Source organism: Salmo salar, chromosome 26 (genome assembly GCF_965601325.2).
Source record: "Salmo salar chromosome 26, fSalSal1, whole genome shotgun sequence".
Lineage (NCBI taxonomy): Eukaryota > Metazoa > Chordata > Actinopteri > Salmoniformes > Salmonidae > Salmo > Salmo salar.
The window spans coordinates 18,257,209-18,274,656 of NC_138316.1; the positions used below are offsets into that span (position 1 = coordinate 18,257,209).

General features: G+C 46.4%; 1 protein-coding gene across 3 annotated transcripts in view; it reads right to left on the reverse strand.

Moving 5' to 3' along the window:
* The window catches only part of LOC106587205 (myotubularin-related protein 13), a 157,348-nt gene that overhangs the window by 4,109 nt on the left and 135,791 nt on the right, over window positions 1-17,448 (reverse strand). For 2 of the 3 annotated variants that reach the window (XM_014175341.3, XM_082969475.1), the window contains 8 exons: window positions 17,252-17,392; window positions 14,778-14,861; window positions 13,943-14,017; window positions 10,058-10,236; window positions 9,116-9,292; window positions 8,498-8,599; window positions 3,132-3,317; window positions 206-332 (listed from right to left, as the gene is read on the reverse strand). In XM_014175341.3, coding sequence (XP_014030816.3) covers window positions 206-332; window positions 3,132-3,317; window positions 8,498-8,599; window positions 9,116-9,292; window positions 10,058-10,236; window positions 13,943-14,017; window positions 14,778-14,861; window positions 17,252-17,392 — 1,071 coding nt within the window. The remainder of the gene's footprint in view (window positions 1-205; window positions 333-3,131; window positions 3,318-8,497; window positions 8,600-9,115; window positions 9,293-10,057; window positions 10,237-13,942; window positions 14,018-14,777; window positions 14,862-17,251; window positions 17,393-17,448) is intronic. The other variant, XM_014175344.3, reaches the window with a different exon arrangement.

Consider the following 17,448-nt stretch of genomic DNA (forward strand, 5'->3'; position numbering starts at 1 on the left):
TAGGTAATTTAGAAGTGTTTCACTGAAACATGTCAGTATCTTGAAATACCTGACCCATTACACTATCATTTCACAGACAGAACAGTAGTTTCAACACTCTGCCTGTTGAAGCCGGCAACTCTGCCAAAGACTTTAAATACATGTACAGATCTTAATGGCTTTACTGTTAAATCATCCCTTTACACTGTATTTGTAATATACCGACCATGCTCCAGGCGTTCGTAGTCGGAGTCCAGGAGGAAGTTCTTGAAGCGGTTGGAGATGTAGTGGTATGCCAGGAACTTCAGATAGTGCTGATTAAACTCAAACTCCAAAGGGCACTGGTCCTGGATCTGCGATGAGAGGAGATATATATTAGAGGTCGACCGATTAATCGGAATGACCGATTAATTAGGGCCGATTTCAAGTTTTCATAACAATCGTTAATCGGTATTTTTGCCCAGCGATATGCAGATTTTTTTTTACACCTTTATTTAACTAGGCAAGTCAGATTAAGAACACATTCTTATTTTCAATGACGGCCTAGGAACAGGGGTTAACTGCCTTGTTCAGGGGGGATTCGGGGATTCGTTTTTGCAACCTTCCGGTTACTAGTCCAACGTTCTAACCACCTGCCTTACATTGCACTCCACGAGGAGCCTGCATGGCAGGCTGACTACCTGTTACGCGAGGGCAGCAAGAAGCCAAGGTAAGTTGCTAGCTAGCATTAAACTTATCTTATAAAAAACTATCAATCTTAACATAATCACTAGTTAACTACACATGGTTGATGATATTACTAGTTTATCTAACGTGTCCTGCGTTGCATATAATCGATGCGGTGCCTGTTAATTTCTCATTGAATCACAGCCTACTTCGACAAACGGGTGATGATTTAACAAGCGCATTTGCGAAAAAAGCACTTTAAACCTGCATATTTAGTTAATATTGCCTGCTAACATTAATTTGTGTCACTTCTCTAACGTTCCGTGCAAGCAGTCAGGGTATATACATCAGTTTGGGCCGCCTGGCTCATTGCGAACTGTGTCCATTTATTCCTAACAAAGGGCGTAATTAATTTGCCAGAATTGTACATAATTATGACATAACATTGAAGGTTGTGCAATGTAACAGGAATATTTAGACTTAGGTATGCCACCCGTTAGATAAAATACGGAACGGTTCGGTATTTCACTGAAATAATAAACGATTCGTTTTCGAAATGATAGTTTACGGATTCGACCATATTAATGACAGAAGGCTCGTATTTCTGTGTGTTATTATGTTATAATTAAATCTATGATTTGATATTTGATAGAGCAGTCTGACTGAGCGATGGTAGGCAGCAGCAGGCTTGTAAGCATTCATTCAAACAGCACCTTCGTGCGTTTCTCCAGCAGCTCTTTGCAATTCTTCAAGCATTGCACTGTTTATGACTTCAAGCCTATCAACCCCCGAGATTAGGCTGGTGTAACCCATGTGAAATGGCTAGCTAGTTAGCGGGTGCGTGCTAATAGCGTTTCAAACGTCACTCGCTCTGAGACTTGGGAGTGGTTGTTCCCCTTGCTCTACATGGGTAACGCTGCTTCAAGGGTGGCTGTTGTCGATGTGTTCCTGGTTCGAGCCCAGGTTGGAGCGAGGAGAGGGACGGAAGCTATACTGTTACACTGGCAATACTAAAGTGCCTATAAGAACATCCAATAGTCAAAGGTATATGAAATACAAATCGTATATAGAGAGAAATAGTCCTATAATTCCTACAACCTAAAACTTCTTACCTGGAAATATTGAAGACTCATGTTAAAAGGAACCACCAGCTTTCATATGTTCTCATGTTCTGAGCAAGGAACTGAAACGTTAGCTTTTTTACATGGCACATATTGCACTTTTACTTTCTTTTCCAACACTTTGTTTTTGCATTATTTAAACCAAATTGAACATGTTTCATTATTTATTTGAGGCTAAATTTATAGTATTTATGTATTATATTAAGTTAAAATAAGTGTGTTAAGGGAATTTTCAATTCCAATCATGCATTTAATCTTTAACCAATTTCCCTAGGTTTGTAAGACCCTGGGTTCACTAATAATTGGGCAAAGTCTCAGATTTTATAAAAAAAAGTTCAAAGATCTTTATTCATGAGGGCTCTAAAATCAAAAATGAAGACTCAGTCCTTTTATAATACACACACATATATATATATATATGACACATTGTGATGGCTGGATCATGTCCCTGTGTTATGACTACAGATGGGTCCGTTATGAATACATACGCTCCCCATTACCGGCAGAATCAAATGGAGACCAGGGAGCAAAAGCCAGTGACTGACATCATTCTCAGACAAAAGCTGGGCCGAGCTAGAAGGCAGCATCCCCGTCCAGCAATGTGCAGCAGCAAGAGGACCTTGCCGATCTTTTGCATGTTTTGGGCCATCTGGGCGTACTGGCGAAAACAACAGCTGTTTCTGAGATGAGGAACTTCTATTTTCAGAAACTCATCAAATTCCCTCTCCCCTGTTTATCGCACTTCAGCCCCAGAGAACCTCTGTCAGGCCTCCTTGGCAGACGCCCCTCCAGTTTCAAAAGACAAACTCAGAAACTATGTGTTGATGTAAGTGTATGGGAGTTGGCCTGCTGGACCCTTGGGGACACAGAAAACACAACGTTCTCTAAAGTTAGCATTTGAGCATGTAAAACTCAATCCACTTCAGCTGCACCCTCCACATCATCCTCACAGCAACCCCCCCTCGCCTTCCGAGGAGAGACTTTTAATCCCCACAACTGCAATTTTCCCACTCAGTGCTCGAAACACTGAGGAAATGCATAGGGGATGGTGAAACACACTAGCACGGAAAGCACAGCGCTGACCGTGGGGTTCACAGACCATCTGGGCAACAGCACTGCTGCTGAAACTCCCCAGCGTACAACTCTGTCTAAATTACTTATCCGATGGGGGGATTGCAGAGTACAAAAACTCAACCGAGTCCATAGATAATGACAGCTGAGTCTCTCTCCTCCTCCTTTTCGATGAAGGAATGTGATGAGCTCATGGAGGAGGTATGGTGAGAGGGAGGAGAGGGGGTGAAGAGGTGTGTGGATGGGGGGTAATGAAAGGGGTGTGGGCCTCGGTGGTGGGTGTGCAAGGCTTGCCTGGTGCACGCAGTCCAGGAACTGCAGGAAGATGGGCGTGAAACCGCTGCCCTGGCTGCTGGGGGTGAGGTTGGAGCGCTGGCTGAACTTGTGGCCGAAGGACAGCCACTCCTTCTCCAGCAGCACCTGGAAGCCCTCCAGAGTCCGGTAGAACGGGTCACTCAGCAGCTGGACCAGGGACACCACCTGGAGGGAGAGAGAAAGGGAGAGGGAGAAAGAGAGAGAACATCGGCAAGAGAAACACCGAGAAAGAGAAAAAGAGAGATACAGGGGGAGTTAGAGTGTGGGAGAAAATGTTTTAATAAAAAACTCCAAGTCCTTTAAAACTCTGAAGACTGACTAAGCTGCCAACTGTCGATGGCGTGACAAGGACTTCAGAGTTCTGTGACAGAGGGGTAGGTGACCAGGAAAGGGCTCCATTGACCCTGTTTTCAAAACCAGTAACCTCTGTTCTCCCTGGTCTGTTACACTACCTTTTGAATCCTCTCCCTCTATACGCAGTGGGCCGGTTACGGCTGATTTCTGTAAGAGCGTGTCGTCTGACTGTACACATGCTGCCGGCACTTGGCCTGGATCCCTTGCCGTTTCAGCTAACCGATGAGCCCTGACGCATGTGGAATGAATGAAGAAAACAGATAACACTCCCTCTCTAGTGCACCACTGTACCCTCCAAAAAAAGTGGGCTTTCTGAAAAGTTATCTTCATCACAGCCCAGCGGTCCTCCCCAGTACAGACCTGAACTCCTAAATGACCATAGCACCATCACTGAAGAGGGGGCTATTAGAAAGGAAAGAGGGGAGAGCGAGAAACACAGGGATCTGCTTCTCCTCTGCTGGGTGTCTATGAGTTGGTCAGGAAACTGAAGAGCCAAGGCATATGGAGCCCATTTCCTGGAGCAAGGCTGATCAGGCCCCACCGTGATGAGCAAGATGCTCTGGGCCTGACACGGGCCAGGCACTGGAAGCGAGGCTGCGCCTGTGCTTTTACACGGCAGCCCTGGGCTTTACGGGACCAGTAAACACATTTGGAGGCCACACACACACACACACACACACACACACACACACACACACACACGCCATCCCCAATAACACACGCTTACTTAGCAAGACAGCATGGAAAATGTGAGCTCACAGTGCAAAAATGTGACAAAACGCTGAGCGAACAGGAAAAGAAAATTGATGAGGATAAAAACAAGCACTTTCACGATTGAAATCCGTATATAATGACATAGGGTCCTACAGCCTCAGCATCGTTTCACCACATTTCAGCATGGTGTACTAATCAAGTCGTTGAAACTAATGGCGTAGCTTTGTATTTGACCTGATAATATGATGACCTATTTCCTTATTTGTAAGTGTAGACCAGGGTTGTCAAACTCATTTTGCCATGGGGGCCAATGAGGTCCGGAGGGAAAATGTGTCATCTTTCTTCAATATTGGCCTCTATGCATCATTTTTTGAATTTTCTATGCTTCCTGACTGTCTAGCTTTCATTTAGTTGATAATTAGCAAATTATCATTGCTACACAGTTTCGATTTGGTTTTAGCCATTTCAAGTATATCGAGTTTCTCTCCCCCCCCAAAAACGATATAAACTCAGCAAAAAAAAGAAACGTCCCTCTTGACGGCTAAACACCGCCGATTTCTACACATTTTTATTAAAATAAGATTTTAACCCTAACCACACTGCTAACCTTATGCTTAACCATAAATTAAGACCAAAAAGCTAATTTTTGGAGCCCATTTCCTGGAGCAAGGCTAACTTCACAGATCTTCCTTGTAAAGGGTTTAAACACTGTTTCCCATGCTTGTTCAATGAACCATAAACAATGAATGAACATGCACCTGTGGAACAGTCATTAAGACACTAACAGCTTACAGAAGGTAGGCAATTAAGGTCACAGTTATGAAAACTTAGGACACTAAAGCCTTTCTACGGACTGTGAAAAACGCCAAAAGAAAGATGCCCAGGGTCCCTAAATTGTAAAGTTCGTACTGTGAGACGCCTAAGACAGCTCTACAGGGAGACAGGACAGACAGCTGATCGTCCTCGCAGTGGCAGACCACGTGTAACAACATCTGCACAGGATCGGTACATCCGAACATCACACCTGCGGGACAGGTACAGGATGGCAACAACTGCCCGAGTTACACCAGGAACGCACAATCCCTCCATCAGTGCTCAGACTGTCAGCAATAGGCTGAGAGAGGCTGGACTGAGGGCTTGTAGGCTTGTTGTAAGGCAGGTCCTCACCAGACATCACCGGCAACAACGTCGCATATGGCACAAACCCACCGTCGCTGGACCAGACAGGACTGGCAAAAAGTGCTCTTCTTTGACGAGTTGCGGTTTTGTCTCACCAGGGGTGATGGTCGGATTCGTGTTTATCGTCGAAGGAATGAGCGTTACACCAAGGTATGTCCTCTGGAGCGGGATCGATTTGGAGGTGGAGGGTCCGTCATAGTCTGGGGCGGTGTGTCAGCATCATCGGACTGAGCTTGTTGTCATTGCAGGCAATCTCAACGCTGTGCGTTACAGGGAAGACATCCTCCTCCCTCATGTGGTACCCTTCCTGCAGGCTCATCCTGACATGACCCTCCAGCATGACAAAACCACCAGCCATACTGCTCGCTTTGTGCGTGATTTCCTGCAAGACAGGAATGTCAGTGTTCTGCCATGGCCAGCGAAGAGCCCGGATCTCAATCTCCTTGAGCACGTCTGGGACCTGTTGGATTGGAGGGTGAGGGCTAGGGCCATTCCCCCCAGAAATGTCCGGGAACTTGCAGGTGCCTTGGTGGAAGAGCGGGGTAACATCTCACAGCAAGAACTGGCAAATCTGGTGCAGTCCATGAGGAGGAGATGCACTGCAGTAGTTAATGCAGCTGGTGGCCACACCAGATACTGACTGTTACTTTTGATTTTGACCCCCCCCCCCCTTTGCTCAGGGACACATTATTCAATTTCTGTTAGTCACATGTCTGTGGAACTTGTTCAGTTTATGTTTCAGTTGTTGAATCTTATGTTCATACAAATATTTACACGTTAAGTTAGCTGAAAATAAACGCAGTTGACAGTGAGAGGACATTTCTTTTTTTGCTGAGTTTATACACACACAAAGAACTTTTTTTAAATCGATTTTTTACTCAAACCACCCGCGGGATGGATTGGACCTCAGCCCGTAGATTTGACAACCCTGGTGTAGATGTTTCACTTGTCAGTTTCAGCAGAGGTCTCTTTTCCTTTTCTTCCCCTTCTCTCTCCTACCCTCCTACACCCCCAGTCCCTCTCTTACCCTCCTACACCCCCAGTCCCCCGCTCTCTCTCCTACCCTCCTACACCCCCAGTCCCCCGCTCTCTCTCTTACCCTCCTACACCCCCAGTCCCCCGCTCTCTCTCCTACCCTCCTACACCCCCAGTCCCCCGCTCTCTCTCTTACCCTTCTACACCCCCAGTCCCCCTCTCTCTCTCCTACCCTCCTACACCCCCAGTCCCCCGCTCGCTCTCCTACCCTCCTACACCCCCAGTCCCCCGCTCTCGCTCTTACCCTTCTACACCCCCAGTCCCCCTCTCTCTCTCTTACCCTTCTACACCCCCAGTCCCCCTCTCACTCCTACCCTCCTAAATCCCCAGTCCCCCTTCTACACCCCCAGTCCCCCTCTCCCTCCTACACCCCCAGTCCCTCTCTCCCTCCAACACCCCCAGTCCCCCTCTCCCTCCTACTACACCCCCAGCCCCCCTCTCCCTCCTACTACACCCCCAGTCCCCCGCTCTCTCTCCTACCCTCCTACACCCCCAGTCCCCCGCTCTCTCTCTTACCCTTCTACACCCCCAGTCCCCCTCCCTCTCTCCTACCCTCCTACACCCCCAGTCCCCCGCTCTCTCTCCTACCCTCCTACACCCCCAGTCCCCCGCTCTCTCTCTTACCCTTCTACACCCCCAGTCCCCCTCTCACTCCTACCCTCCTAAATCCCCAGTCCCCCTTCTACACCCCCAGTCCCCCTCTCCCTCCTACACCCCCAGTCCCTCTCTCCCTCCAACACCCCCAGTCCCCCTCTCCCTCCTACTACACCCCCAGCCCCCCTCTCCCTCCTACTACACCCCCAGTCCCTCTCTCCCTCCTACACCCCCAGTCCCCCTCCCTCTCCTACACCCCCAGTCCCCCGCTCTCTCTCCTACCCTCCTACACCCCCAGTCCCCCGCTCTCTCTCTTACCCTTCTACACCCCCAGTCCCCCTCTCACTCCTACCCTCCTAAATCCCCAGTCCCCCTTCTACACCCCCAGTCCCCCTCTCCCTCCTACACCCCCAGTCCCTCTCTCCCTCCAACACCCCCAGTCCCCCTCTCCCTCCTACTACACCCCCAGCCCCCCTCTCCCTCCTACTACACCCCCAGTCCCTCTCTCCCTCCTACACCCCCAGTCCCCCTCCCTCTCCTACACCCCCAGTCCCCCCCTCTCTCCTACACCCCCAGTCCCCCTCTCTCCCCTACCCAGCCTCCTACATCCCCAGTCCCCCTCTCTCTCCTACACCCCCCTTTCATCCCCAGTCCCCCTCTCTCCCCTACACCCCCAGTCCCCCTCTCTCTCCTACACCCCCAGTCCCCCTCTCTCTCCTACTCACCCTCCTACATCCCCAGTCCCCCTCTCTCTCCTACTCACCCTCCTACATCCCCAGTCTCCCTCTCTCCTACTCACCCTCCTACATCCCCAGTCCCCCTCTCTCTCCTACTCACCCTCCTACATCCCCAGTCCCCCTCTCTCTCCTACATCCCCAGTCCCCCACTCTCCCCTACTCACCCTCCTACATCCCCAGTCCCCCAGTCCCCCTCTCTCCCCTACTCACCCTCCTACATCCCCAGTCCCCCTCTCTCTCCTACTCACCCTCCTACATCCCCAGTCCCCCTCTCTCTCCTACTCACCCTCCTACATCCCCAGTCCCCCTCTCTCTCCTACTCACCCTCCTACATCCCCAGTCCCCCTCTCTCTCCTACTCACCCTCCTACATCCCCAGTCCCCCCCCTCTCTCCTACTCACCCTCCTACATCCCCAGTCACCCTCTCTCTCCTACTCACCCTCCTACATCCCCAGTCCCCCTCTCTCTCCTACATCCCCAGTCCCCCTCTCTCTCCTACTCACCCTCCTACATCCCCAGTCCCCCCCTCTCTCCTACTCACCCTCCTACATCCCCAGTCCCCCCCTCTCTCCTACTCACCCTCCTACATCCCCAGTCCCCCTCTCTCTCCTACTCACCCTCCTACATCCCCAGTCCCCCTCTCTCTCCTACTCACCCTCCTACATCCCCAGTCCCCCTCTTCCACTACTCCTGCTGGGGGGGAAACGGTGTGTGTGCGTGCGTGAGGCTCACCTGTGTGGTGATGTCCCAGCCATCCTCCAGACTCAGCAGGACGGACGAGCCACTGTCCAGCAGCTCCACCAAAATCAGGGCCAACTGCAGGAGCTTGTGAAGCTGCAGGGCACACACACACACACACACACACACACACACACACACACACACACACACACACACACACACACACACACACACACACACACACACACACACACACACACACACACACACACACACACACACACACACACACACACAGTTCATGCCGTTAAGCTGTTCCTGTGAAGACTGTGTGGAGCCTGAGCAGGGCTTCTCCTAGATAATATTGTTCTGTGGTTTATGAAACATTTAATGCTGGGCCATAGGCTGCAAGGGTCACTATGATAACAATTTGGTAGTTCTCCCATGTCTGTTTGTATCGTTATCATTTCCCTTGGGAAATAAGCTTATAGGATGAGGAGGGAATATAGGATGAGGTCAGAGTCTCACAGGAAGATCATGGAGAGCACGCCGCTGGCTCGTTCTCACAGATCTCTCACTGAGGGTCAGTGAGTTGTTGTGGAAACCATAGGAGGGTGTGTATGTATGTGTATTGGTGAGTGTGTGTTTGTGTATGTGATGGGAGCTCACTTGAAGGATCCACTCAGAGTCCTCCAGGGCTTTGAGGAAGGAGTCCTCTATGTCTGAAGACGTAGCGCTCGGAGCGCAGGCCCTCAGCAACTTCTTAAAGGCACCTTTGATCTGGCGCGTGTCAGCAAAGTCCACAGGCACCAGTTCACAGTTCAGAGTAGAGTCCAGTTTGAAGCCCTGACATAAGAGGAGAAATGTCATTGAAAATTAACAGTCTCCGAGAGTCAACTATCACAACTAGACGCAGACATTAAAATAACACTCTGAAAGACTGATTAAAAGACACCTAAAACTGACTGACAAAAATAAACAAATGTTTAAAGCAGGAGACAAAGATAGGGAACATATTAAATACTTGGGGCGTACTGTATGAGGTAAAAATAGGGCTTCTGTTATGAAATGAAGTAGAAGTTTCATTTAAGAGAAGACTGTCTCTTTCAATGTGGCCACTGGCCAATCAAAGCCACCCGCACAGCTGGCGACTCCACCACGCTCACATTTATTTATAACCTCTTCTAGCCAAGGAAAAGAATATCAATTTCACATTCAACACACAGACACATTGCTCCACTCGAACAAGTCACTGAAACGAGCAGAACGTTCCAATTACAGTCCAAAAGTAATATCAGATGTGGGACTGTATTAATAATAAATCATCATTTTGATTAATTGCAATCAAGAGTCCCCTTATCAGCTTGGAAATGTAGTCTGCTGGAACCAAACAGTGGTTACACATTCTAGACTGGAGGTGCCCTGATTCCACTCCACAGTATCCTGTAAAAACGCACCAGCCCTCCCACAGACAAATACTCCATAACTCTGTGGTACAGTCTATCTAGACCCCTACTGAGAATTTTAACTTAAGGTCCCAATAACAACAAAGGTTTATGTTGAACACACACACACACTCTCTACGGACTCATCATCCCCTGAAAGTCTTACTCTGAGGTGGGACTTCTCTCCAAAAATGTAGAGGGCAGCCTGCTGTTTGAGGAGCTGGGCATGCAGGCTCTCGCTGCCTGCAGGGGGCGCCAAATCCTTTCCTGCCAGCCTGGCACCAACATCGGCTGCAGAAGGGTGCTGGCTGAAGCGGCTGCTGGAACGCAGGCTGGCCCAGACACCTGCAACAACAGAGAGAGAGAGAGGTACAGTTAGAGTTGGCACCGCAGGCCTGTAGAGGGCTGGAACACACAGGCGCCAACTAGCCTGGTTCCTCTGTCGTTATGTTTGACATGACAATGTATGACCACAGAGAGGGGTTGGTTAAGCACAAACAGCCGAGACCACCATACGGGGAAACATAACGGAATGATAATGACAGAATGGCACATAGCGACAAAGACTATAGCACATTGATAAATTGAAGAATAGAATTTGGACTCTAAATCTACGGGCACAGATCTATTCATTCACTAATCCAAGGGGAAGAAACTGAAGGATGCTCATTTCTCTTCGACAAACTATGACCACCAAGATAACTACAATACAGATCTGTATACGATATAACTTTTTGTGATAAACCATACTTCCTCCACTTTGCTTATGCTGTTGTTACTGCCCTCAGGGGCCCTGTCTGAGCCAGGCTGTAGGTAGATAAGGAAAAGGACACCACATTTAGTGTTTAAGCAGCTTTGGCATTGAGTACATTGTCCAATTAAACTGCCGGATATCAATTACAACTATTTAGAGTTAGCTCTCAACCAATCAAACCATCAACCAATAGGATTTAGAATGTAAGGTACCTGCCTATCTGGCCTTAAGACGGCTAGACACACATTGAATACAATGCAGAGGTTAAGCCACAGCAGCCTCATTCCCGAGCTGCCTGTCATGACTGAGCTGAGCCCATACTACCTCCCATTGGGCCAAGACTGCTGACTGACCACATCCACAACTGCTGAGACATCACATTGTGACAAGTCGACCACATTTACCCTGAAGTGGACCACAGTCAGATTTTTTCCCAGCAGAGAATAACCACAGCCTTGCCCAAGTGCGCCAAAAGAGGAAGTGATGGGTGACACTATGAATCTCCACAGAGATACTCTCTATTTCTCAAAAGAGAGATGAGCACACCAGACGCAGGATACGTTTTTTAACTGTTACAGAGGCATGAGCGTGGGTTACATACAGTGGTTGCTCCACTAAAAGCTTTGTGATTATGCTGCGGTACTTTGAGGTAATTTGTGGTTTAGTACGGTACCCTGCGTCACCACTTCATTGCTTCAGACCAGGGCAAGGGGGAGTTAGAACACTGATTATGCTTTTGGGTCCTACTGTGTCTCTAACTGACAATGAATGGGTGACATAAACCTAAATAGAAACTTATAATTGTGCACGACTTCAGTATTACTTACTAAAACTTGTCACACTAAGGTTTTTATTATTTTATTTTGCTCTTACTGTAGTAGTGTAGGCCACTCCCGACCGGTCACATTGTACAGCGCCTGAGTGGCGCAATGGTCTAAAACACTGCATAGCAGTGCAAGATGTGTTGTTACAGATGCTGGTTCAATACCTGTGCCGGCCTCGACTGGGAGACCCATGACATGACTGTAGGTTTTTGGTTTCTCTCTCTAAAAACAGAAATAAATCATTCTAAATAACAAACTGTCTTTATTTACAAATTAGTAACAATGTTTCACCTGATGTTCAAGAATGGCCTTTTTCCTCACTCATTTTCTGTTATTTGAAACTGAAATCAACTCCAAAACTTTATTTTTTAAACAAAAATTATTATTCATTTAGAATTCTATAAAAGCCCGTTGGATATTCTCACAGATATATTATTAACCCTGTTATTAGCAGGACAATGTATGTTGGTCATTGCTCCCGAGTGGCACACTCGGGAGCTGTATCCACTGAAAGCGCGCGAGGTTCAAGGCACTAGGGCAGGGGGCACGGGATGGGCCGCAGAGCTGCGCACAGAAGACAGACCTAGCCCATGGGGAAGGGAGGAGGAAGGGGGAGGGGGGGGTGGACCCCCCCCCCCGCCATACTGGGTAGCACTAATAATGGTGCTGACTAGGGAAATGTTCCCGCTGTTCTTAGTGCCAGTCTGCACGTTCAAAATAAAACAATGTAACTAATAATGGCATATTTATGCTTTTGTTAATAAAATGATTAAAAAAGACTTTCAAAATGCCGATATTTACTTCGTTACGGATCCATAAGGAATTAAGATGGGAATAAATATCACTGAATTACAGAAATATTGGAACAAAGTTGTCTAATGAAGGTAACAAATTGTTGCTTAGTGGAAAATACTATTTTAAACACACACGGTCACGTTGTACAGCGCCATTATGGCTATTAGCAGGTAGCTGGACAATAGACTTACCTAGAAGGAGGGTAGGGGGAGGATTCCATTGTCAAATGTATTTCTAAGTTAGGTTGGCTGTATCACAACCGGCAGTGATTGGTTGCAATTTCATTTTAATCCACCAGAAAAGACAAAACATATAACACCACAAAAAGTATTATTACGTATCACATCCGACCATGATTGGGAGTCCCCATAGGGCGGCACACAACTGGCCCAGCGTTTCTCTCCCTCTAAAAACAGAAATAAATGTTTTGGCCTTTACAAATATTATGTAGGCCTTTATTCAATCACCCACTTTCCTTTTTTTGAAAACGAAGTAACGTTATATATTATCAAGTTGATGGTACAGTCATATAGGGGTGCCTACATAAAGTTCAGTGACTCACTCATTCATGGCTTTGGATCAAAATAAATAAGCACCAACATTCTTTCTGATATTTATTTATTAAAAACGGTTTTGGTTATCCTGACCTGGACACCATGTACAGTATTATAATAGCCCACTATGGGCTATTAGGAGGACAATATACCTTTACCAACACTCCTCTGTACTTTGATACTTTGTGGATGGAGCCTCCCCAGTGGCGCAGCTGCCTAAGTCACCGCATCACAATGCAAAATGTGTTGCTATAGACACCCGTGCCGGCCGCCACCGGGAGACCCATGAGGCGGCTTCTGGTTTTAATTTAGAATCCTCCAATCCTCTATATGTAATTATTGGAGGAGAGTCACGTCATATTTTTCGATATACTGTAGACCTACCGTAGGCGACATGAGTCTCACTAGCGTTGAGTAATGTGATGTTAAAAGTGATGTAGGGCTTATTTATTTAAAGAGCATATTGAAGTTAGAAGCAATAGGATTTCAAACAATAGCCTCCAACTATTTTAGCATCGTTTCACGCTGCTCTGAGACAAGCATGGGGACTGGTCTTGATAAATCAATGAGGTTTTTATTTTCACTGAATCTCCGTTTGGGTATTGGTTAGACTACAATTAGAAATGTTATGTCCTTAGTGTAACCTTTATTTAACTAGGCAAGTCAGTTAACAACAAATTCTTATTTACAAGGACAGCCTACTCCTTCCTCCCCGTCGTGGAAATTGAACCCCAGTCTCCCGCATGTCTGCGCGACATGTGGATTCTTTAGCTAAATAGTAAAGTATTGTAGCCTACTCCCGACCGTCACGTTGTACAGCGCCATATTTTCCGTTCCATCCTAACGGAAACCCAGGTTTTAAATTCTCTAGTACAGCCACTATTGAAGGCTATCAAATGCTTCTCAAAGCATCTGATGGTCAAACTAGCATTAATGGTACCAGTGGATGGCACGTGCCATAGAATTCTGTGGCACCATGGAAGCTGTGCTGCAGTACGCTGCAACTTTTAAAGGACGAACCACTGTAGGTTTCAATGATCAGGAAATAAGACGAAGATGTTAATAAAGAGGGGTGGAGGAAGAGGGGGAGAGAGATCTGAATAGAGTAGACATTTTCACTATACCTTGATTTTGGATTATCCCCTTAGTGGCAGGTTTTTGGTTTGAGTGAGTGAATAGCTTATCCCTGTACCCAAGCACTGGTAGGTAAAGGGTACAGGGTGAGGGGGAAAAGGGCACAGAAAGATCACAACATCAGATGGACATAACATACCAGCACACACTCAATCCCCCAACCATAGGGCCAACATAGCGTGGCACGCAGTCATTAGGTCACCTGGGTGGTTACAGCAAGAGGCCAGGACATGGGGAGCTAGGCTCCAAACTTAAGAGACCAACAGGGTTGGATGGTAGAACGATATGAATACCAAAGGAAAATATTAATTTGCAATTCAGTCTTGAGATGAACAGAATAAGGGTTAACGTGCATGACATAGTAGACCATGGTGTTGTGTAAAAACAAAGACGATGATCAAAATCCCACAGAAGCCCCATGTTATTGGAAATCTTTGAAGATTATTTAGAAGATAAATCAAAATCCACTTAATGCTGCTGGCAATGACCGTGAAAGTCATCTTTGGGTGTAGCAATCTTGTGTTTGAATATTACAGGAACAGTGGCAACTAACCTAACAATACACTTAAGCACTTCAACTTCCAGAGAAGATAAACCATGATGCAGACAGCTGCATGCCAATAACAGACCTCTTATAATTTCCAGAAAATCTAGGACACATCTTCACTGGACATACCAGACTACTAGGTCACATGTATATGGCATGGTACAATTAGGTAACAAAGCTGAGTCATAGACCAAGAGAGGCCCAGTATATTTCCAGGACTGCGGTTGCAGTGTGATATAATGGACTTTGAGGAAGTGACACGTGGGTACAGCACTCACCTCCTCTGGCAAAGCTGTTGGAGAAGGGCATGTCCAAATGGACGGGGGCCATCTTTGGTATTCTAGACGTCCTCCTTTCACTGCCTGAAGAGGACACACAGGCATGAAATGGGGATAACACCAACATTCAGCTGTAACCAGGACAAACACAGTAACACAGACCCAGAGAGGACAGGGAATGAAAACCATGCCTGGATGACTAACCATCTATATTTGTCAGACACAGCATCTGATAACATAACTACCACTACCACAGTGCATCTCAGATAAGTCACAAAATGGACACAGACCTGGGAGATTAGGACAGATTTTTAAATGATAACACAAGGAGGGATTACTTAAGAGTTAAATGAGGCGAGCGAACAGAGTTGCATTACCTACATTTAGGGGGAAAAACACTGATTGCTGTGTTTCAAATTAGGCCTAAGCCTTGGGCTCACACCCGACAATCGTGTCCCGTTGCTTAACCTCTTGGGGCTAGGTGGGACGCTAGCGTGCCACCTGTGGTGCACTCCATCAACAGCAGGTGCATTTCAAGAGCGGCAAATTTGAATCCAAATAAATGTCAAAATTCAAATTTTTCAAAAATACAACTATGTTACACCATTTGAAAGATAAACATCTCCTTAATCTAACCACGTTTTACGATTTCAAAAAGGTTTTACGGCGAAAGCATAAATTTAGAGTATGTTAGGACAGTACATTTACAAGAGTTGTGTGTAATGTTTTGTCAAGTCAAAGACAGGGTCACCAAAACCATAAAACCAGCTAAAATGATACACTAACCTTTTACAATCTCCATCAGATGACACTCCTAGGACATTATGTTAGACAATGCATGCATTTTTAGTTCTATCAAGTTCATATTTATATACAAAAACAGCGTTTTACTATGGCATTGATGTTGAGGAAATCGTTTCCCTCCAATAACCGGCAGTCAAGTCAGCGTCAGAAATTAAATAATTAAAATTAGAAAACATTGTTAAAATATTATATTGTCATTTAAAGAATTATAGATTTACATCTTTTGAACGCAATCAACTTGCCAGATTTAAAAATAACCTTACTGGGAAATCACACTTTGCAATAATCTGAGCACTGTGCCCAGAAAAATACGCGTTGCGATACAGACTAGACGTCATGTTGGGGAGATCTAAAATCGAAAATACTATGTAAATAATCCATTACCTTTGATTCTCTTCATCAGATGTCACTTCCAGGTATCACAGGTCCATAACGAATGTAGTTTTGTTCAAAAAAGCTCATCATTTATGTCCAAAAATCTCCGTCTCGTTAGCACATGATGTAAGCCAGCCGGACTTCTCGTCATGAACGAGGGGAAAAAATATATTTCCGTTCGTTCAAACATGTCAAACGTTGTATAGCATAAATCATTAGGGCCTTTTTTAACCAGAACATGAATAATATTCAAGGTGGACGAATGCATAGCCTTTTATAACGTATTGGAACGAGGGTACCCAACATGAAGTAGCGCGCCAGGTGTCTAATGGGACATCACCGTTCCATGGCTCTTGTTCGGTCAGATCTCCCTCCAGAAGACTCAAAACACTTTGTAAAGGCTGGTGACATCTAGTGGAAGCAATAGGAAGTGCCAAAATATTCCTAAACCCCTGTGTCTTTCAATGGGATAGCTTTAAAGTCAATACAACACATCAGGTATCCACTTCCTGTCAGAAAATGTCTCAGGGTTTTGCCTGCCAAATGAGTTCTGTTATACTCACAGACACCATTCAAACAGTTTTGGAAACTTTAGAGTGTTTTCTATCCATATATAATAAGTATATGCATATTCTAGTTACTGGGTAGGATTAGTAACCAGATTAAATCGGGTACATTTTTTTTATCCAGACGTGCAAATGCTGCCCCCTAGACCCAACAGGTTAAGATCCAATTAGCTTATCTGAATATAATAAGAAAGTCTGAAGCTATCAAGCCTTGGGAATCCTATTTCCCCCTTTAAGACTATTTGATCCCTGCAGACGTAGATCTTAAAGCTGGAAGATGGATGCAATTGACATTGATTCAGGGTGTGTTTTGATCCAGTTCCCAGAGACTAAATATCTATTGTGGTTACATGGGAAACAGAATCCCGCTGACTTTGCGTAGGGTATGTGCTGGGGAGATGGATGGAGGGTGACCCCTGGGTGTCCTGTTCCTCTTACATAACCACAACATTGTGCCGCAGTTCCTTCCAAATGCAACGGACACAACATAAATAACAGGCAGTGGCCCAGAGGAAACCTTACTAAGATAATCAGCAGAATAAAACTGAAGGAACGAGGACAAACACACAAAAACTGACAGAGTGGGAAGAACACCACCAGTCTAGAGCAGAGCCCAGAGCAGAGCCCAGAGCAGAGCCCAGAGCAGAGCCCAGAGCAGAGCCCAGAGCAGAGCCCAGAGCAGAGCCCAGAGCAGAGCCCAGAGCAGAGCCCAGAGCAGAGCAGGGGTACCTGGTGAGAGGCCGATGAGAGAGCGGTTGGACAGAGTGTTACTGCCGTTCAGTTTGAAGTAGATGGGGATAGAGTTGAGGATGGCCTGTAGATACTTCTCCTGCTCCAGGCTACTGGACAACTCTGAAGAGTTGGCAGGGGCTAGAGGGAGAGGACACCAGTCATTAGACATACAGTACTCAACATCAATGGCCTAA